The sequence below is a fragment of the Ascaphus truei genome, chromosome 1 (assembly GCF_040206685.1).
Source record: "Ascaphus truei isolate aAscTru1 chromosome 1, aAscTru1.hap1, whole genome shotgun sequence".
NCBI lineage: Eukaryota > Metazoa > Chordata > Amphibia > Anura > Ascaphidae > Ascaphus > Ascaphus truei.
Window position 1 is genome coordinate 475,404,725 of NC_134483.1, and position 23,342 is coordinate 475,428,066.

Below are 23,342 nucleotides of genomic sequence, written 5' to 3' on the forward strand. Positions count from 1 at the left end.
GGGGGGTGAAGGGCATGGCCGGGGGGGGGGGGGGGGTGAAGGGCATGGCCGGAGGGGGGGTGGTGAAGGGCATGGCCGGGGGGGGGGGTGAAGGGCATGGCCGGGGGGGGGTGAAGGGCATGGCCGGGGGGGGGGTGAAGGGCATGGCCGGGGGGGGTGAAGGGCATGGCCTGGGGGGGGGGTGAAGGGCATGGCCGGGGGGGGGGGGTGAAGGGCATGGCCGGGGGGGGGGGGTGAAGGGCATGGCCGGGGGGGGGGGGTGAAGGGCATGGCCAGGGGGGGGGGGTGAAGGGCATGGCCAGGGGGGGGGGGGTGAAGGGCATGGCCGGGGGGGGGGGTGAAGGGCATGGCCGGGGGGGGGGGTGAAGGGCATGGCCGGGGGGGGGGGTGAAGGGCATGGCCGGGGGGTGGGGTGAAGGGCATGGCCGGGGGGGGGGGGGGTGAAGGGCATGGCCGGGCCGGGTGAAGGGCCAGGCCGGGGGGGTGAAGCGCCGGGCCGGGTGAAGGGCCGGGGGGGTGGGGTGAAGGGCCGGGGGGGTGGGGTGAAGGGCCGGGGGGGTGGGGTGAAGCACCGGGCCGGGGGGGGTGAAAGATCCCTTCCCGTGCGGTTACTTACCTCGCACCGGGCCGCGCTCCTCCTCCTCCTCGGGTTCCTCGGCGGTCTCCGTTTCCCCGGCGATGCGGAGCTGAGACGCTCAGGTCAGGAGGTGGTGTGGGCCGCGGCCCGTACAGCTCCCGACTGAGAGAGCGGGAGCAGCGCGCGCGGGGATGGTGAGCTGGGGGCGCGGCCTCTAGGCCTGAAGGTGAGAGCTGGGGGGGGGTGTAGGGAGCACCGGGGGAGAGGGAGCACCGGGGGAGAGGGAGCACCGGGAGAGAGGGTGCTCTGGGGGGGGGGAACACCGGGAGAGCGGGTGAGCACCGGGAGAGCGGGTGAGCACCGGGAGAGCGGGTGAGCACCGGGAGAGAGGGTGATGTTGAGGTCCCGCGGAGTGGTGATAGGGGGGGTTCCGTTGTTGCGGGCCAGCGGCCGGGAGGGGCGGGGGGGAGGGGGGGTCAAGGCCGGGCAGCCGTTAAGGAGGGTGGAGTGTGTGTGTGTGTGTGTGTGTGTGTGTGTGTGTGTGTGTGTGTGTGTGTGTGTTGAGGAGGGTGGAGTGTGTGTGTGTGTGTGTGCGCGCGCTGAGGAGGGTGTGTGTGTGTGTGTGTGTGTGTGTGTGTGTGTGTGTGTGTGTGTGTGTGTGTGTGTGTGTGTGTGTGTGTTGAGGAGGGTGGAGTGTGTGTGTGTGTGTGTGTGTGTGTGTGTGTGTGTGTGTGCGCGCTGAGGAGGGTGGAGGGTGGAGAGTGTGTGTGTGTGTCTGTGTGTCTGTGTGTGTGTGTGTGTGTGTGTGTGTGTGTGTGTGTGTGTGTCCTTTGGCCCGTCACTCCGCCTCAGGCCAATGAGAGGTGTGGGGGGCGGGCCAAGGGGGTGGTGTGAGTGTGTGAGCCCAATGAGAGGTGTGCGGGGGCGGGCGGTGAGTGTGTGAGCCCAATGAGAGGTGTGCGGGGGCGGGCGGCCCAAGGGACCAATGAGATTGCCGCTAGGGACACCGGACATCCAGGCAGGCAAACATACAGTGCTTTCACTAATATAATATAAGATTAGCTTTATTCTTCTCCATACTGAATACAGCAGGCAGTCTGCAACTGAATACAGTAACTCTGGTCTCCAGCTTTAGGATGGTCCCCGGAATCCAACCCCCAGGCATGGGCCCCAGAGGTCGGTCCTAACTCGTCCTCTACTCCCTGATGGAGTAAGGGGTATGGTACTCACTCCTACTCCCCTAAGAGAGGGGATAGGAGGTGACAGAGCCCTGCACACCTCTTCTGTGAGACAAGTCTCTCTCATGGGAGAGGCAACTACTACATTTAGGGAGTGCAGCCCCTTAAGTACCAAGGGGGAGGATCCAAAGCTTGAGCCCAGGATTGAGCAGAGCACAGGCCCCAGCCCGCCTCCCCCCTTGTCACTCAAGGGTGCTGCTCACTACTGGGGGAAAACCCTGGATTATGCCTAACACTGCCTGCGCTGGTACCAGGACTTACATGTCAGGCAGGGAAGATTAGTAACCAAAACCTACAAGCTACAGGTGTGTTAATTTGAGCAAGTAATAGCCATAACAAAGTAATAGCCGTAGCTGTGAGTTATATTTAAGGACCTTGTAATCAGTTTTCTCTCACAAAATGCATGCGGAGCTCTGTCATGCAGCAGAGCCATGCTGGTGGTCTTATTGTAGAGAAAGAGGTGTGGGTATTGCTGGCCTGACTGCGATGACTGTCTGTGGCAGTGACAAAGGACTGCAGTGCTTAAATATTCCATGTTTGCAGCAGGATTTGGCTCTGTGCCACACACAGCATTAAAACCCACTTGCAGTCTTGGAATAAAACTGCAGATAAATAATGCACCACCTGCAATGTTTCCTGGTTTTTTTTTTTTTTTAAATAATAATTTTAAATACATATATGTATACAGTGGTTGACAAATCACCAAAAAATCTACTCGCCACACAAAAAAATCTACTCGCCACCTAGTACCAAAAGTGTGCTGCTTGGGCCAATATTTACTCGCCCGGGGGTTAAATCCACTCGCCCGGGGCGAGCAAATGTATAGGTTTGTCGAACACTGTATATATACATTATCACATCTTTTGGCTTTAAATAGCACACAAATTTACTTTCCCCCCCCACCCCCCCACTCTCTCTCTGATTGTCTCTACTCTGTATCATCCTGGGTGGCCCAACCAAAACCTAACATGTCGAAGCCATGGAGTTCCTCATACTTCCTTCCAAGCCTGGCCCTATTGCCCTCTTCTACATTACTGCTGGCAGGACTATCATACATCCAGTATGACAAGCACGTTTATCACATTGGACTCCTCCCTCACATTCTGCTCTTGCATGCACAATGTTACCTAACCTGTCAATTTTTCCTCTTTAACACTGCAACGATATGTCCTTTCCTCCGTCGCTCTACTGCTAACACTCGACACAGGCCATTATTTATTTATAAAATGTTTTACCAGGAAGTAATACATTGAGAGTTACCTCTCGTTTTCAAGTATGTCCTGGGCACAGAGTTATGATGACAAATACATGGTTACAAATACAGTTACATAAATGAACAGGGTATACATTATATACAAGACATTGCGTGCACAGTTAAAGATAATATATATTATATGCTTATGCAACAGTTGCAGACCAGATAAAAATGTGAGACAGATTTAGTTGTGAAAGAACATAGACTGGTGGCGGCTGTGAGATTCCCCAGTAGACTGTTCCAGTTTTGGGGTGCACGGTACGAGAAGGAGGAGCAGCTGGATACTTTGTTGAACCTTGGGACCATGAACAGTCTTTTGGCTCAGATCTCAGACGGCAGTGGAGACAGCAAGGAGAGGAGGAGACAGATGAGGAGTAGGAGAGGAGTGAGTGTAGTATGCAGAGAGGATCAGACACAGTAAAGCAGGGAGCGCAAAGAGATGGGAGGAGAGAGTACAAAGAGGAGCAGGGAATGATGGAGGGGGGAGGAGACAGAGAGACAGCGCAGAGCAGTGTGCACATGGGGGAGGAAAGACAGCAAGGTGAGTTGGAAGAGAAAACAGAGGCAGCAAGGAGAGGAGGAAACAGATGAGATAAATAGGAGAGGAGGGAGTCTGGTGTGCATCGAGAGGAGCAGAGACAGGCAGGGAGTGCAAAGAGGGTAGGAGAGAGTGCAAAGGGGAGCAGGACATGAGGGAGGGGAGGAGAGACAACATGGAGGGAAGAGGAGTTAGAAAGAGACAGCAAGGAGGAGACAGAGGCAGTAAGGAGAGCAGGAGACAGAGACAGCAAGGTGAGGAAGAGACAGAGAGATACAGCAAGGAGGACACAGAGGGATGAGGAGGGAATGGAGAGCAGTTTGCACATTAGGCAGGAGGGAGTGCAGAGAGAGGGGATGTGAGATGCAAGCTCAGTAGGTGGAAACAGAGACAGCAAGGAGAGTTGGAGGAGGAAATGCAGTGACATCAAGGAGAGGAGGAGACAGATGAGATAAGTAGGAGAGGAGGGAGTGTAGTGTGCACAGAGAGGAGCACAGAAAGGCAAGGAGTGCAAAGAGAGGGGAAGTGAGAGTGCAAAGAGGAGCATGACATGATGTAGGAGATAGTAAGGTGGGGAAGAGGGGACAAGAGACAGCAAGGCATTACTATATATATATATATATATATATATATATATATATATATATATATATATATATATGCAAATACAACTGTATGCTCATCTGCATGTCTTAGGCAGGTCCTCAACCCCACCTTTCACCATTATCACCCAGCATACAGCACTTCCACTGCAGCAAGGGATTCTGGGAAATGACATGCAAATGAGCACTCAGTGCCACTTTTTGCTTCAAAAACCATTTTTAACATGGTTCCCTATAGGCTTCAGCTTGCTGCATGGTCACAGCTTTGAGCACAGCCAGGGTTAAGGTGCATACCCAGAAAACCCACCCACAGACAGCTTTTTTTTTTTTTTTGTAGCCCGGGTGGTGAAAAGGTGATTTCACCTCTAAAAACCGTGCTCATGGTCAAGTGAGACCAGGTGCGCTCCACTTGTGACTATAGGCTCCGGAGAGCTGCAAGTCCATGACATAGTCAGTCCTCTTCAGCCACGAGGGCCAGGAAAAGTCCTGATGTTACACCGACGTCGTCATCCGAAGAATCCGACGTCCATCCTATTCCCTCCCCGTGCAGTAGGCGCAGCAAGAGGGTCCAGGTCTTTAGGGCTTTCGGCTCACACCTACTCGCCCACAGCAGTCTTCTCCCGAGGGATTGTATACCCAGGTCAAAAAAATAAATTCTTAACCCCTTAGGTGCTCAATAGAATAAAGCGGGTGGTGCTGTGAGCCTTGAAAAGGATAATATCATGAAAACCACACCACACTGCTATATGAAGCAGCATAAAGGTATAACCTGATGTCTCTCCCAGCGGCTGGCTCAGAATGAGCTCCAAAAACGCAGAGATAGAAAGACTCACGGTTTGTAGGTGGTGTGCTATACTTGATCTTGATTGTGATCCTCCGTGCCTCGGTATCTTCTGCTGCCACGCTAGGCCAGATGCAATAGCCTTGGCTCCCGTATGGAGCGTGGATGATTCCGCCGCCAACCCTCCTGCAACAGAACAGTCGCAGAGGGCGGTCACATGACCGGCGGCTCAGGCGTCGCTCCAGAATGACGAGGAACAGCGTGGGACCAGCGTGTAGGCTCAGCACCAACCCGGCGTGCCGGCAGTGAATCGTAGATAGAAAAATCTTCCCCGAAACAGGAAAGGTAAACGGCAGCACAGCAATGGATGGAGAGAGGCTGACGGTGAATTAAAAGCAGACTTTATTCAAACATCGTGCTGTCAGGTCCTCTGACACGTTTCGGCCCGTAGGACCTTTGTCAAAGAGTGACCTGGCAGCTGAAAAAGACATCCTTAAATAGTGAGTGTTAATCCAGTACACCTGTGTAACCACCCAATCAAGTGGACAACAGTCAAACCACCCACAGACAGCTTTTTTTTTTTTTTTGTAGCCCGGGTGGTGAAAAGGTGATTTCACCTCTAAAAACCGTGCTCATGGTCAAGTGAGACCAGGTGCGCTCCACTTGTGACTATAGGCTCCGGAGAGCTGCAAGTCCATGACATAGTCAGTCCTCTTCAGCCACGAGGGCTAGGAAAAGTCCTGATGTTACACCGACGTCGTCATCCGAAGAATCCGACGTCCATCCTATTCCCTCTCCGTGCTGTAGGCGCAGCAAGAGGGTCCAGGTCTTTAGGGCTTTCAGCTCACACCTACTCGCCCACCGCAGTCTTCTCCCGAGGGATGGCGACCACCGACCAGCACACTGTCTTGCATTCTCCGAAGAAAATTAGGTGACTGATAACCCAAAATCAAAAACAAATCCATGGTGCGAGTGCTCCAGTGCGCTGTGTGATGCAGTGCAGGAGGTGCTCAGACAAAACAACAAAATGTGCACAAGTGCACGCCAGATCCTGAATAAAAATTACTTCAGAAAAATTACTTCAGAAAAATTACTTCAGATTTGAAAGGAACTATTATCTACAACCCATGGGCTCCAACATGGCACCCTCCTATACCAACTTGTTCATGGATGTTTATGAGCAGACCCACATCCTCCACTATGCCCCACACCCGTTTTTCATCAAGGAATATATACGCTACATCGACGATGTGTTCATCATTTCGAGTGGTCCTGAATTCGCTCTCCTTGAATTCATACATCATCTTAACAATATTCCCTCGTCTTTTCATTTTACTGCAAATTTCAGTACCAAAGAAATTACATTTCTGGACACTATAGTCTACAAACAGCAAGGCGTTTTGGCTACTAGGCTCTTTCATAAAACTACGGACAGGAATACGTTACTATATGCAACAAGTCATCATCCTATGCCACTCAAGAAGGGACTTCCTTATTCACAACTCTTACGTGTTAAGAGGATAACTAGTGACCCAAAATAAGTTGAGGAAGTTGAGGAAACTGTTTTAATTTTGTCAGCAATTTCACCACTGCGTCCAGCTTCATCAAGCGTAGCATTCAAACAAATTGGCACATTTTGTCCAACAACCTGTAGGATTGGCAGTTTCTGCAAGGAGCCATCACTGCTATGCTACAGACACGGGCGCAATTTAGGGAATCAGTTAACCCAATCAGACCCAGTCAGCAAATATATGCCTACCACAACATGGCTGACAAGAAGACCAGGGTCATATCGATATCATGGATGTACGAACTGCCAATATATGCAACGTTTTTCCAACCCACAAAGTGGGGTCCAAATAAAGATTAAGCAATGCCTCAATTGTGAATCCAGATACGTGGTGTACCTGATTAAATGCCCTTGTGGCCTCTACTATATTGGAAAAACCACCAGAATGCTGAAGGAACGAATCGCCATCCACCGGTCAACAATTCAAAAGGCGCTTTTAAGTCCAGATGAAGACACAGCACTCAAATACCTTCCTGTCGCCAGGCATTTTAGACAGCATACGCATTCCTTAGCCACTATGCGTTGTATGCCCATCTTGCAGGTACAGGTGCCACCACGTGGAGGTGATAGGAACAAACTCCTTCTGCAGCAAGAGGCCAGGTTCATTTTTGAATTAAGAACTATGTCACCACTGGGATTCAATGAAGAATTGAAACTTAGTTGCTTTTTATGAGATAGACTTTCATTTCATTTAACCTCTGTTCCGCTGCTTCTGCTCTTCCATGGTTGCCCTACCCCATATTATGCACTTCCCCCCATGTTTTGATCACTTGTCACTGTCCCCTGGGGTTCTCCCTGCACTTTGCCCCTATGCTTCGGTTCTTCATTTCGCCAGCCCTTCCTTTTCTGCACTGGTATGTTTGCGCTGAGTATCGTAGCACTTATAATACACACTCCACAGCCATCAGTAAGGTGGGTTGCTATATGCGCATGCGCCAGTCACTAAGGACACCGTTGCGGGACTCCGTGGTTACCTGTCTACGCCACACAATGAGGAGACGCATCGTTATGGATCCCGATTCTAGTTTGAAGACCTACGCGCTACACAGGATATGCGCATGTGTGAGTTGCTATGGACATTAGCGCACGCTTCCCCTGGTTACCCGTTATACTCACAACGTAGGTGACGCGCTATCACGGACAGGAATCCTATTGGCGGCACATGTACCAGACTTAAGAGTTAGGCTGAGTCCCCGCTGGCGCTGACCGTGCTCATGCTTGAGAGCAGTGACGTCTCCAACTCTTCAAGCATGATTGTTCTGCTGTCCTGCTAACATTTTAGAGCAGGAGCGAGGGGCGTGCCTATGAAGGGAGGGGCGTGTCATTGGCTGGATCGGGGCTGTGTGTGTGTCTGTGTCTCTCTGTGTCTCTGTCTGTGTGTCCATTCTCTCCCTCCCCCTTACCTCCTCTCTCTCCCCCTTCCTCTCTCCCCCTTCCCCTCTGCCCCCCCCCCATCTCCCCCATCCCCTCTCCCCCTTCCCCTCTCCCCCCTGCACCCTTCTCCTCCCCTTCGAACCTCTCCACTCCCCTCCCCCTTTGCATCTCTCAGGTGACCTCTCCCCAGCTATACATGCATCAACAAAGTCCTTCCCTATAACAGAGATTCATATATAGGCCTTTGAACGGGCTCTGAAGAACTTGGAGGCAAACAGTGAAATCAGACGCTGTGATTATTGGTCTTCGGATCTCTCCACTCCGCACCCACCCCCCCCTTCCACCTCTCTCTCCGCTCCACCCCCCCTTCCACCTCTCTCTGCACCCCCCCCCTTCCACCACTCTACACTCCTCCCCCCCTTCCACCTCTCTCCACTCCCCCCACTCTGCGCTCCGAAGTCAAACTCCCTTGTCTCCCCAAGCACCAAGCTTGGGAGAGTGTACGTGCGTATGCATGAGCCTGGGCGGGAAGGTAAAGATTTAAGGAGGTAAGCGCATCAAGCGCGCTCAGCGCCAGCGGGGACACAGCCTTAGTCTGTGATTGGACTATGAGCTTTACTGGGCGTTTCTGACCAGCTGCAGACAGGGATTTAAGCGGACTTTTGCAATTGTAATTGTTTGTTCAGGTGGTGGTATGCACTTTGGTTTGGGTATTTATAGGTGTCATGATCACTTGTTTGTCAGACAACCCTGAGGAAGGTCCCTCTACGCGGACCGAAACGTTGGTTGCGGTGCCCTGTATTTTCAATACACAACTTTGGAGTACAAACTACTGTGTGCTGTCTCTCTGTCGCTGGACCAGCTTCTGGTAGCTATATACAGATGCAGCGGCCGTTATTTGAACAAATCACGGCGCCGTTTTCATGTGCGCTGCTGTACTCCACGCGGCTTGAACGCGGCCAATCATCCCAGGCACACGTGTTTATCGCGGTTCCTTTGTTTGAATTTCATGGATTGTGTGCAATTAAATGCAATGAAATGAATGAATTGCAATGTGTACAGTACTGTGCTACTGTGTCAATTTCAGGTGTTTAAAAACCAGAACACTAAAATGCCATTTTCTGCACTCGCGCCTTAAGGCGGTACGGTTGGAAGAAATCCCGCGCCATGACATGGGTTTTCCGAGGTATACACCACGTGAAATGTTCGAATAACGGCCGCTGCATCTGTAAATATATATATATATATATATATATATATATATATATATATACACAGAGAGGGAGGGAGTTTGGGAAGCCACATAAGCATATGCAGTACTGTATATATTTATGAAGTTTGAGCAGACACAAATATAGCACATACTGTACATACAGAGGTTGGGCAGGGTATTGGCAGATACTATATTCTTCTTCATATTATATTTTAGGGTAAAGAATTTCTCAGTAATTATAAGTACAATGGGCTATGTACACTTTTCATAGTGCAATGTTTGTGCATAGAATTCACTTACAGTAAGCAATTCAGCAGTAACTAGATGAAAATAGCACAGTATTAGTCATTACTGCACTGGCTGCTTTTTAGTAAACCTGGCATTTGCCTTTCGCCCATAACGACCTTCTCTGTTTCGTCATTCACTTGTAAAATTTTACAGCTTGTAACCTACCCATAATTCTCCCCTTGTTCTCACCTTGACCAAGCTGGGTGTTGTGACAAGAAATGACTTAAGCCCCTTAAGGTCAAGGGAATAGAATAAAGAAGCAATCTTGTTTAAAGCTTCCATCGCAGAGAAGAGCCAAGTACATTACACAATGTAACCTGTACAGAGTAAATCACAGAAGATAGTGCCAAATTATGCCGTGGTGAAACTATTACATTATTTTTTTTTTGGACTAATCATTTTTGCTGAACTATGAACAGATGAAGTGACCTTAGTGGTACATCACATCCCCCCTCTCCCCCCGCTCCCACTCTCTCCCCCCTCTCCATCTCCCCCCCCCCCTGTTGGCCCTGGCCCTTCTTTGACCACTACTCTACTCTAGAGGTCTATCCAATAATCTGGCATTATGATCTAATAAAGTGACATCACTACCTATCTCTACATCCTCTCCCTATACAACCTCACATCCTGCTGGCTTTTCCCATTGCTTTGTTAGGCCGCGATTATAGCGCCGGCGTGCGAGTGCCCGCGTAACGTCACGCACGCGAAACATGCACTGCAGGCAGGAGGCATCAGGAGGCGTGGCGGAGGCGTGTCTGTGACGTCACATGAGCGGTTCACCCTCATTGGCTGAACCGCTTCACGCGGCTGTCTTGCGGCCGTCGCTTGGACAGACAAATTGATTTGTCTGTCCAAAACACGGTCGCGCCGTCGCACCTCATCATGTGCGTGCTCCCGCACACTATGAGCATCCTCATAGGATTGAGGCATGTGGCTCGCGACGCGGCCACTATAATCGCGCCCTTACATTGCTTGCCTCTTGCACAGTATTCTGTATTTGGAATTACCCCCAAGTGAGGAGAAAAATATTTGCCAGACGTGTTCTGCGTTTAAGTGTCTCAGCTGCCAAATATCCTTTTAAAACCACAGCAAAGAGAGATAATAATGTAAGTTGAGTGACTTCTATCTCTGTACTGTAGTAGTACTGTAACGCATTTTGCAAAGGGAACTTGCCTCTCATGGTACCAAAGTCGTAACTTCATTCTGGAGTAGAGCTATCTGCAGGGCTTAATGCACCTTATGGATCGGTCCCTGCTTCAGCACAGCTTGCTCAATCAGTGGCTCAGTCTTGGTGCTGAAGCAGGGATATCCTTTAAACCTGACCTGTTCTGGACCCCGGGTCATGTCTAGGGTATGAATGAACCCAGATAGCTTCAACTCAGCCCTCTTTCCAAAGCACACCAAGTCCTGTATATTTTCTTCACTTTATTTAGGAAAGCAGCAATAAAAACAGGCACTTGTGGATAAGATGTTTGTGTTGGAAAGGTGTATCTCTGTGGATGCTTTGTAGTTAAGGGCAGGTGAAAAGAATTGGCCTTGCCATAGGGGTGTAACAGAGATGGGTGCTGTACTCACGGTCTCCAAGGTGGAAAAGGAAGTGAGGGGGAATGTGGGTAAAGGCAATAGTCTTGGGACAGACTATCTGTGAACAAAACAGGGGGGAGGGCAGAATAGCCCATTCTGAGAAGGATCTCAGAGGCTGCAGTAGAAACTCACTGGCATAATGCAGAGACAGGGATTGCAACACTGTGTCTAACACACAGGCACTGTGTGTGTGTGTACAGCGCAAAATACATGCAGCTGGAAATGAGGAACTGACAAGCAGAAGATGCAAAGGAAAGGGGGGGGTGAAACAGGGATGTGATTCTTGTTCCATGACATGATCTGTTGGGGGATCTTGAGGACGGGAGTTGGCCAACCCTGGGATAAAACAACAAATGCATTAAGAACTCAGATCAAAATAACTTCTTATCTTTCAATACTTCACACAATAACCTTAGTGAATAGCACAGCACACATACATTTAGTATCCTGTAAGACGTGATAATAACAGGCACTAAATTAATTGTTTTCAGTCAGTAAATAGCCCTGTCTGCTGTATATTTGATGGTATTCAGATTTATGCATTTGAAGATCCTAACATTTAAATATAATTTTTTTAAACATATTTGCTTTGCTGGTCACTCTGGCAGCAGTGGGTTAAAATACACAAATACATAAAAGAGAAGATTTCATATGGTTGAGTGCTTTTATTTTATTGAAATTCCAATGTATGTTGCAAAGTTTTACTGCACCATTAAAAAGTGAATGTCTCTGTCATTAGTTATAATAGAACATTCATTGCTGAAATCAGCCTAAGAATAAAAGTCTTATTAGTGAGTACCCTATGTGAATACGCACTATGTGAGAATTATTTCTTCATCAACTGAACCCAGTGGTGGCATTACATTTTGTTAACAGCCGGTTCTTACCTGTGCGGCAGGCGGCATCTAACAGCATCTCCAGGCATCTATTTCCCTGAAAAGCCCCTCAAAATGGCCACACGGCGTCACGTAGCGTCTCATTGCCATAGCAACGGACGTCACATGATGCGGTTATTGGCATGGCAACGTGGCGCATTGGCTGCTTAGTTTTAGTTTGAGGAGCGCTTGTGTAATCTCCTCTTCAGATACTGGGCCAAATTGGAAATTGTGGGCAGTGTTGGGAGGGGGTGGGGCTATGTGGGCACTCCCAGGATGAGATTCAGGTTTGTTGTTTGGGCTGCGTTTCGCTAATAAGTTAGTGGCACCCCTTCCTGGTGTAGAAAAAGATGAAAGGCCATTAACTTGTATAACTTTTGTAGTATATTAACCCCTTAGTAGACCAAGTGCCCTGTTAGCCATGGGCAGCCCATGACGAGATGATCACTAAGAGCTACGAAGGGGTTAATATATACCTCAAACTAACACTAACTAGCCCTCTTTCCCTACCTAGTAGAAATGCCTTACTTACCGGTTAGACAAACAGGGGGACATCCCCCACCTCCTCTGCCTGGGAATTCTTACCACCCTCCCCGGTGACACCTACCCCATCACCCCTATCACCCCCTCCCTCCACACCACAACACACCTTATCTCCCCCTATAAGAATGGCCAAAAGTGAATATATAAGATGTAGCCAAATGTAGCAAAAAAAGATGACTAACAATAAAATATCCATACAATTACATATTATATGTATATAAAATACATTTATATAATATGTGTGTGTGTGTATACACAAACTGACAGATATAAGGTGGGACATGAACTCATTGGGATGAACCTCTTAATGAGAGCCTAGGTAGCCTTATTGGCACTTAAAGGGTTTATAAATAAATAAACATTCATGTGGAAGGCCACATTCTCTTCAGAGTCTAGACCTCCCTCTAGCTAATTCAAACGAGGGACAATGCTCAACCATAAATATAAATGAATCCGAGGCCCAATGGCCTAAGAAATACAATAGGGCAAAAATCCCCACCAAACGTACTAAATCATCTATGGCCCGATGAACCATTTGTAATCCATGGGTCAGATTAGTAATCCATGGGCCAGGAAGCGAGGGATCCTCAAACCACTTTAATATTAACTGAGTTTAGTGGGTGAGCAATGTCAATAATAACAACTAATTAGAATACCATTTGCATATAATGTTCACTAACATTTGTTAATAACTGGATGTCCTTAACGTCACATTGACATAAATTAACGTTATATCACTTTCTTTAGTGAGCACAGTGGTCTAAGTGGATTAAAGTACCTGTAGTAATAAAGTGAAGGATTTCACGAAATTGTAGTCTGGTTTAACATTGGGACAAAGCTCTTTGGACCTAATTTAGAAAGTGAAGAATTGACTTTTCGGGTGGAAAAATGTGATATCGCTCGTAAAATGCATCTCGCCATATTTAATAAAGACTTTATGCATTTGTAAACTGTGCAGGAAGTGTTTTTTAGGAAGCAAACTGGTTATCACCGTAGTCCAGCGTTTCCCAACCGTGGTTCCGCAGCCCCCTGGGGTTCCGTGAGAGCATCAAAAGGGGTCGCGGGATTTCTCCCAGAGCAGGGAGAAAGCAGGGCAGTTGCTAGGGGACTGGGCAGTTTTCTCTATCCTGGTTGGCTGCTGCTGCGTAATGCAGCCAATCAGGAAGTGGTGTCAGCAGCATTGGGGTGGGGACAAGCAGGGGAGGAAGCGGCATGGGCGGGAGAGAGGTGATGCTTGGTGTCTCTGTCTGTCCTGTGTGTATTTCTTCCATCCTATTGTGTGTGTGTGTGTTTTCTATGACTGTCTTTGCCCTGTGTCTGTCTGTCTCTGTCCTGTCTCCAGTGACTCTCTGGGGTCTATTCTAGTAGCTTTGATACCTTTGCTGCCAGCTCGAACGGGGTGGCATGCTCCCACATGTTTGTCATTTGTGTTATCACGGTATTCAGAAAGAATCTGAAACCATTTCCACAAGTCTCAAACTGTGAGGTAGGAAAATGCCAATACCGCTCGTCGTAGCAGCGATGGTATCTCAGCTGCCCTCAAAGTTCTCCCCCGTAAGATCTGCCCGCAGTCTGTAAGAACTGCATAGAGAGCTGCACAGAGAGAGCCGAATCTCCCTGCAAACATCTCACAGGTGATCGCAGTGTTTTTATTTACATTTTAATACTAGTGTACGGGAGCAGGGGGTCTCCGGAGCTGGTATTACTGTGTATCAGCTCTGGAGACTCCCGGCTTCAATCAGACGACGGAAAAATTAAATAAAAAATGTAAAAAAATTCTAAATCCCAGCCTGCCACCCTTTTGGTGGCGAGATGAGATCTGTGATAAACTCGCTAGTTCAAAGCCCTGATGAGATTATCGGAGCTACTACAATAGCGTGATCTTATTAAAATGGCGATCTGGAGCCGTTTTTCAGCTCCCGCTCGATGTGTTTGAGCGGGAACCAGACCGCTCGGGGAGATGCGCCCAAGAGAATTTGGCAGGTCATCAAAGCTTTCTGAAAAGCAAACTGGCCAATTTTTTCGGGAACTGCTCAAAAAGCGTGATGAGTTAGTTATCGAAGCTACTACAATAGGCCCCTCTGCCCGTCTCTGTCCTGTGTCTTCTGTGACTGTCTCTGTCCTGTTTCCTGTGACTGTGTCTTTCGTGTGCAGAAAAACTTAAGCGCAAACTAATATCAACCTAAAGTGCATACTGACAGAGAGACCGTCTGTCTTTGTCTGTCTCTGTCCTGTCTCATGTGACTGTCTGTCTATCTCTGTCCTCCATCTCCTGTGACTCTCTCTGTCCTCTGTCTCCTGTGACTCTGTTCTTTGTCTCCTGTGACTCTCTGTCCTTTGTCTCCAGTGACTCTCTGTCTGTCTCCTGTCTCTGTCCTGTGTCTCCTGTGACTGACTGTCCTGTTATGTGGGATAACTGAGCACTGTGATTAGGGGTGCCCTGAGAGAAAAAAGGTTGAAACCAGGTGCCTTAGGCGATAGAGAGATTGATAGTTTGCCTATGAATACAATAGGAGAATATTGCACAGAGGGGTCACAAAGTGTGACACATGAACACATTAAACAAATGTCAGTTATATGTTTTATAGGTTAAAGCTAAGTGATTGATGACTCAATAAATCACTTTAATATTTCATTTTTTTCAAATGAACACTGGTTAGTTTCTGTCCTGAATTTATTTTTTGAACACGGCGAGAACACATTTTTATTACTACTTATTGCCTGGACATATCACTCGGTTTGTCAACTCCAATTTTTCGGGTTGAGCTGCCCTTAAAGCAGCAATTCCCCCTACTCATTTTGTTTTCTTATCGCCAACTCTTTTATTTGCATGGGTATGAAAAAGGAAGTTTTCAGGGCTGAACCGCCTTAATTTCAGCTCCGGGGTCCACACTGATTTCCAAGATACCAACCTGTAAAGGTAGCGCTGATACCGTCTCCTCCAGGCAGTTTCCATTCCCCTCATCACGCGGGGCAATAGGAAGCTGGCGCCCCATGTGACGCGGGGATTTTAAGCAATCAGTAAGTGCCAGTGCTAGCAGTGGTATGTCTCAGAGCTGAAATGAATGCGGCTCAGCTCTGGGGCCTCCTGCTTCACACCTGCAGGTGCCCCGGTGCTGGAGGATTATCGCTGCGGCGGTTCCAATCCAGAAGCATGGACCCCCCCTCTGCAGTGAGACTGCGGCAGCATCTCCGGAGCTGCGGCTTTAAGCTTTTTCCGCTGTGGCTCCGGAGGCCGTAAGTTTGGCTACATCTAGATGTAAAAATCAGGTGTTGCCTGTGGAGAGGTACTGATGCTTTAAGACGTGGCCTGGACATGACAAGGGCTGTCACTCCCGGGCCCTTTATGCTACTCAGGGAACATCGGCCTTTTCTGGGGAGAGATTGTGTCTATTGGAGCAGTTACAATGAACGTGGCATAAGTAGGGGATGGTCCACTTCCATTCGTGGGTGTCATGAGGATGATCACCACGACCACGTGGCCACTACCCAATCCGTCACGTGGTCGTGATTCCGAACATCAGGTGCCACCAGACTTCCTGCACTAAAGGGTTAGAGGTAACATAGTACACCTAGCACATCATTTGAAAAGTGGCTATTTATCTCAACATATATTCCATGAAAAAAACCCATATATATCTCCAATTGAGAATTTTAAGTATGCAATGTACATTTCCTAATGATTTTTTCATGTTTACAACATGTGTGGTGTGTGATTTTTTCATGTAGCAGCGTATCGGTGGATTTAGATACAGGAATATATATATATTTTTAGGATGGATGTTCTTTTAGTGTTGCCGGCTGAAATCTCCCTGATGCACAAGGCAGTAGTTGTAGGGAGCAAGCTGTTCTGCTCATCTTGAACTATTTGCATTGGGTTTTTTAAACGGCTGGGTCTGCACTGTAGCAGCTGCTGGAGGCAGCTCTGTCTGTCTGTATGTTGTCTTTTGGGACGCAGAGTGCTTGTTTCACTAGGCAACGTCATTTTTTATGAACTCACTTACCAAATAAATAATGCAGTGACACATAATGCACAAACTATATACTGTATTATAATTAGTGTGACCAGATTTTCAAAAATAGAAATCGGGACACATGAAAAAATTATTTATAAAACAAATTACATCACTTAAAAATAAATATTATAATGGTATTTGTCTAATAGCGTCCCCATTTATGCTGTATTATTGTTGTTATATTTCCTAATAATATAACACAAACTCTCCCTCCCTTTCTCTCTCCCTCTATTTTTCTCCCCCTCCCTCCCCCATTCTCTCTCCCCCACCTATTCTTTCTCCCTCCCCATTCTCTCTCTCTCCGCCATTCTCTCTCTCTTTGCCCCTCACCCATTCTCTCTCTCACCATTCTCTCACCCGCCCCCATTCTCTCTCCATCCCCCATTCTCTCTCCCTCCCCCATTCTCTCTCCCTCCCCCATTCTCTCGCCCCATCCCATTATCTCTCTCCCCCTCCCATTATCTCTCTCTATCTCCCCCCTCACCCATTCTCTCTCTCCCTCCGCATTCTCTCTCTCCCTCCCCATTCTCTCTCTCCCTCCCCATTCTCTCTCTCCCCCCCCCATTCTCTCTCTCCCTCCCCCCATTCTCTCTCTCCCTCCCCCCATTCTCTCTCTCTCTCCCCCTCCCCCATTCTCTCTCTATCCTCCTCCCCCATACTCTCTCTCTCTCCCCTTCTCACCCATTCTCTCCCCCTCCCCATTCTCTGTCTCCCTCCCCCCATTATCTCTCTCCCCCTCCTCCATTCTCTCTCTCTCCCCCTCACCCATTCTCTCTCTCCCTCCCCATTCGCTCTCCCCCTCACCCATTCTCTTTCTCCACCATTTTCTCTCACCCGCACCCATTCTCGCTCCCTCCCATTCTCTCTCTCGCTCTCCCCCATTCTCTCACACACACTCTCGACCTCCCTCCCATCATTCTCTCTCACTCCCCTCATCCTCTCTCCTACACCTACCTCTGGAGCAGGGGGGGATCCATCCTGGAGGTAGACACCAGAAGTTGTCTGACTTTCGGGTCTCTCTGGCATCCCCCACACTCTCCTCTACCGCCGTCCCTACCCTCCTCTGCCGCCACACCCACACTCCTCTACCGCTGCCCTCCTCTGCTGCTGCCACCATCCAAACTGTGAAAAGCCAAAAAAATGGGACATTTTAACAATTTTGAGAAAATTGTCGGGACAAAGGGACGAAAAATGTATTTAAAAAATGATTTTCAGCTGGAAAAATCAGAAGCAACAGTTGAAGAGCATTGATCTGGTCCATTACTTGTACTATGAGTTGTACTGTATAATTATGATATATACATACCCCCCTGTTGTACATATTCAGCAGGTACTGAACCTATATTTATATCCTGCATCTATTAAATCCAGGTGTGCCTATTGTACCCATTTGTACCTGTGTATGAGAGCCGAGCTGATCCAATGCCTTTCTCCCATTGGTTGAAGTTTTGAACCTTCAGCTAATTACAGCAGGTTAAATCATATCAATGACTGATTTGATCATTGTATAGTAGGGAAGTCATCACTACTTATAGTCTCTGTGTGTGTGTATATATATCCAATAAAGAATATCACTTGTGAGCACATTCACATGTCTTAGACAGGTCTGCAACCCTGCCTTTCAACCATTATCACCTAGTATATAGTGCTCCCACTGCAGCAAGGGATTCTGGGAAATGACATGCAAATGTGCACACAATGTGTCACCTTTTGCCTTTAGACAAAATTTCAACACAAATCCAGTCAGTCATTTTTGAATTACAGCTCCCAAAACTTCTCATGTAAAACTATAGGCTACAAAGTTTTTTTGTAACACACCTATGTGTGTCTCCCCTGTGACTCCAAAACATCTGACCGGATTGAGCTCAAACTTTCCACAAACATTCACTTTACCAATCCGAAATCTCAGACGGATTGGTGATTTATTGTAGAGTTATGAGCATCTAAAAATGGGGGTTATAATGGAAGTCTCGATCAAACCCTAACACAATCCTTATGTACAAAAAATTACAAATGTACATGTGTTTTATTGGTAAAGCTCCTGTATGTAGTAAAAAAGTCTCCCTGCTAAAAAATCTACAACAAAACACTGGCGCATAACAGCATCAGATTTATCAAAGACAAAGCGGAAATTGAAATATATAGGATTTTTTCCCTTTGGCCAGACATTGATATTTTAAAGCAGGGCAACTATAATAAATGACCCACTTTTGAATTTTCAGGCTACTACAATGATGATTTTGTGTGTCCGAATTTGACTCATCACATTCTTCAAATATCTGATTTGTGCTATATATCCTGTGTTTTTCTTTATCCAGTGCTTTGCTGTGCGGTCTTTGGGCTGGGTAGAAATGGCAGAAGAGGACCTCGCTCCGGGGAAAAGCAGTGTTGCTGTAAACAACTGTATCAGACAGTTATCTTACTGCAAGAATGATATTAGAGACACAGTTGGCATTTGGGGAGAGGTGAGCACACTCTGATAACTGATTCCTGTCTAACTCATGTGGCTTTTGTTTAAATACTTAAAGCTGTAGACCAAGCAATATCCTACATGTGTGTTTTTTAAATAAATCAGGTCTGTACTATGAGACACTACTTCTAGCATTTTTTTAAACAACTCTCAATTACATTTTTTACGTATTATAATTGTAACAAGCATTTTCTGTTTCTAAAGCAACCATTTACAAAGTCACACCCCCTTTCTCTTCTGAAACAAGCTCTGGCACACCTTTTTTTTAGCCCTGCCCCCTCTCTAGCAGTGGACCAATTTTAGCTAGTGACTACCTGGTCACATGATCTTCCCAACTGAACTTTGCATCTTTGGTCCTCTTCTGCTGCACTAACAGCGATTTAATGAACCCCTGATCCGAATCTTTGCCGATCGAAAACAAGAGAACGGATCGATTCGAAAAAAGATCAGGCCCAAGTAAGAAGAAAAACATCTACTTTTCCCAGGACACAGATTTTTATTTTATTTTAATGGTGCCTGAATACTGTATTTCTAAGGAAGTCAATTACATTGGCAAGTTGTTTACATTTGATTTTGCGTGCTTCATAAAAATAACGCTAACAAAATAAAAGCTTTTCTCCGAATGGGACTCAAATCTCTTCACACTTAGAGCATACTGCGCAGTACGCAGCACACAGGAATTTTTACAGACACAGTCCCTGCCCAGATGAGTTTACAATCTATGTTTCTGCTGCCTGAGGCACAGCGAGATAAAGTCACAAGGAGCTGACACTAGGTGTCCCCTGATGAACCAGTTTCCCCTGGTTCAAAATCAGTGTATAGATATGTGGGACGTGTGGATAATAACTGGACACAGTGATCGTGAATGATAATCACTTGCACTGTGCCCAGTTATTGTCCATATATGTTCTGAGTGGATGAGTTGATCGCCTGACAAAAGCAATCAGCAGCCACAAGAAGTTAAAATGACTACATTTGTAACATTTATGAATGATGGCACCAGGCATCTCCTGCCATTAAATCTAATGATTGTAAGACCAGAAATTAAAGCAGCAATACCCATTGTTCAACTTGACTTATTCTCCAGGGACTCCCTGCTTCCCGAGATACTTACCTCCCATATGTGCTGCAGGTGTTCCATGGAGGTTTTAATCCCCCGCATCACTCACCCAATAGGAAGCCACGACGGATGACACAAGTGATTGAAACCTCCATATTGTTCATCCAGCCGGGATGCTATCTATGGAGGTAAATATCTCCGGAAGCAGGGGGTCCTCGGAGCTGAAATTAACGTGGTTCAGCTCTGGGGACCCCATGCTCCCCACCTATTAGAGGGGGGGGGGAGACAGCAGGAACTGCACCTTTTTGTAATGTTAATTTGCCAGTTTTTCCCCCTGTCAGGAAATGAATGTGGTGGCTGGGTCCTCCTCACTCCAGCGAGCCAATAAAAAGGTTTTACATCAGCTTTCACATTAAAAAAGCTTTTACATTCAATCCAGAAATTAGATACAGCCATAAACTTTGATTCTATATCAAATGTTATATACTGTAGGGATAATTATAAGATAACCGATAATAGAAGGTTTAACCAGAGCTCTTATTTTGTGAGAAATCGCTAAAAAAAATGGTTTACAGTTTGCAATTGACATTCTGGGCTCGTCCTCCTGAAACCTTTCTAATCGGTTCTATTGCACACAGGCCTCAGAACTCCTTATACTGTATGTGTAGTCCGTGTAATATGACCTGATAATTAACCATCCACTCCTGTCAAGAGCCTCTTACCGTGTCAGCTTTGTACAGTGTCTGCTTGTGCACGCTGTCTGTGACACAAGATATTCCAATCTTTCCTGGTAATATCTTTTTAATTAAACAAGTCATTAGGTTCAGCTACCAATAAACAAATATGTTTTTTTTTTTATCAATTTGCTGAGCGCTTTACAAGAAGTTAAAATAGCATTAGAAGTTTATACTTGTAGACGTGGTCCTATGCGACTTTTCTATTGTATAAGGACCAACCATCCTTAATGTTGGTGTTGTTGCATTTAGACATTTTTTCACTGTACAAATCACAGAGGTAAGAGGCTTCACTTTTATTATGAGAGGATGTGGAAGGGACAGTGTATGTGATGTGCAACTCCAAGCTGTATTCACTGACACACGTGTAGAGAGCAACTGCAACTTGTAAGATCTTCGTGTTTGATTCCCCCCCGGTGTACTGTACATAAGGGTGTAGAAAAATCCAAACTCTGTTTTAAGGTGTAGTTAATTAAGATGAAATCTGCAGTTAAGGTTTTACATAGAGAAGACAGACATATACATGTTATACAACTACAGTAATTGCCTGTGTTGTTTTTGTGTGTTGCGAAGCATTGCCAGGATAACACAGTATTATAAAGGCTGGTACAAACGTGGCCTCTGTGAAGCATTCTTGCTGCACACAGGTCCATATGTTACTAAACAGTGCTATGCCAAGTGACCCTTTCCCACATCGGGATGTGTCTTCTGCACTAGCACCACTTAGTGGATGTGGGCCACCATGTTTTTAAGGTATACACTGCCCCATAGAAGTCACATAATACACATTTAATTAATCCATAGAAAAACGACGCGTCCTTTCGGAACAGCAACCCATTTTTAATCCAACAATTGTAAGCAGAACGAACCACTGTAGACAGTATAAGGGTCTGGAAAGGCTGCATTATTAAAATATGTTGTTCTTAACACAGAGTGCTGCCTTCAAACGGGCAGTCTCTCCTAGGACCAAAGTGAACGAATTCCAGTGACACGTTTACGGGGTCTCGTCTGTGTAACATACCATATTTACTAAACCGGTGCTGCTCCATGTCACACCTTCCATCTCGTCTTCGTACATATGATCCCTAACTGCCCATTCAAGACAGGTGTCTGTCAGCATGGAAGGTTCCTTATTGCATAACACTGCTCAGTAAATATGGCCCTTGATGAGTCATTTGCTTCAACGAGGCCATAAAGGTGTCTTATGAAGTAGCACGTTTTAGAAACTATAGCCCGTTATCCCGGAATCTCTTGTTATAGGGCAAAGACATGTACCTGGTCCTGGAGAATGACATGTTGAATCTGGTTGACCACATGGATCGCACCCTTCTCCACTCCCAGCCCATTGTGAGCATCCGAGTCTGGGGTGTGGGCCGAGACAATGGACGGTGAGTAAACACACTAATTCTTCACAATATTATCAATAATGATTCAAAAAACACCTCATATTTCATGAGAAATTGCTATTTTCTACTTTTGGTGGAATAGTAGAGTATGGTATTTTACACACAAGAATTATTTGGAGGGAAACAGATAACTGTTGACTTTAACCCTTTGACCAGCAGAAAGACCAGGAACGTATTTCCAGCAGCAAAATGGTTAATGTGCCCGAGATCTCATTGTGGTGTCACTTTCTGTACCTTCTTTGTATCGTTTTATGTTTTGGAAACCCAGTATTTTATTTCTGTAATGATCATGTACGTTGTATTTCTTCACTGACCCCAGTGACCTTTGTTGTGCAAGATGACCTCTAAATATCATGTTAAGTAAGTTGCTCACTTCCAGTGTGTGTAACAGTGATGTCATCATACCTGTGAAGAACTGAAGCTCCAGGAGGTGTGGAGGGCAAGAGGCGTGTTACAATAACAGACAATATTTTACGTGAAAGTGTTATCACTGAACATAAATAGTTACAAATATATGCTCACCAGAAATTCCATGTCAGACATTCAGTAAAAACATGTCTTTCTGCTGTTACTGATAGAAGATGTGTTGTGTGCTATGTTTTCTCGACATAACTATGATGTAGAAGTCTAAGGTTGCCAGGTGTCCAGTATTGAACCGGACTGTCCTGTATTTGAACACTCTGTCCAGTAAAAAATGAGGGGTAATACTGGACATGTATGTATCCGGTATTACCTCTCTGGTCATGTATGTGTCTGGTATCACCTCTCTGGACATGTATGTGTCTGGTATTACCTCTCTGGACATGTATGTGTGTGGTATTACCTCTCTGGACATAGTGACCCGATTGACTTGGGGGGCTGCGGGATTTCCCCGAGCAGGGAGAGAGCAGGGCTCCTCCATCCAGATTGGCTGGCTAATGTAGCCAATCAGAAGGAGGTGTCAGGAACCTGGGGGTGGAGCCAAGGAGAGGAGGAAACAGCATGGAGCAGAGAGAGGTCAGAGGTGTGTATGTGTCGACAGCACGTTGCACTTATCACCGTTGTGTCCAGTATTTTTGGAGAAGCCAACTGGCAACCCTATGTAGAACACATGTGGTATATCTGGTTATGCAGAACCCCTTTTTTTTTACTTTTTAACCTTGTTTGTATAGTAATTGTGATGCCATCATTAGTGAAACAGATAAACAATACAGTAAGTACCTGATATGCTTGAATTCC

General features: G+C 46.7%; 1 protein-coding gene across 15 annotated transcripts in view; it reads left to right on the forward strand.

Annotated features, from left to right (window-relative positions):
* Window positions 1-23,342, forward strand: part of APBB2 (amyloid beta precursor protein binding family B member 2) — a 457,842-nt gene that overhangs the window by 329,263 nt on the left and 105,237 nt on the right. For all 15 annotated transcript variants that reach the window (XM_075567343.1, XM_075567401.1, XM_075567410.1 and 12 more), the window contains 2 exons: window positions 18,773-18,919; window positions 21,979-22,106. In XM_075567343.1, coding sequence (XP_075423458.1) covers window positions 18,773-18,919; window positions 21,979-22,106 — 275 coding nt within the window. The remainder of the gene's footprint in view (window positions 1-18,772; window positions 18,920-21,978; window positions 22,107-23,342) is intronic.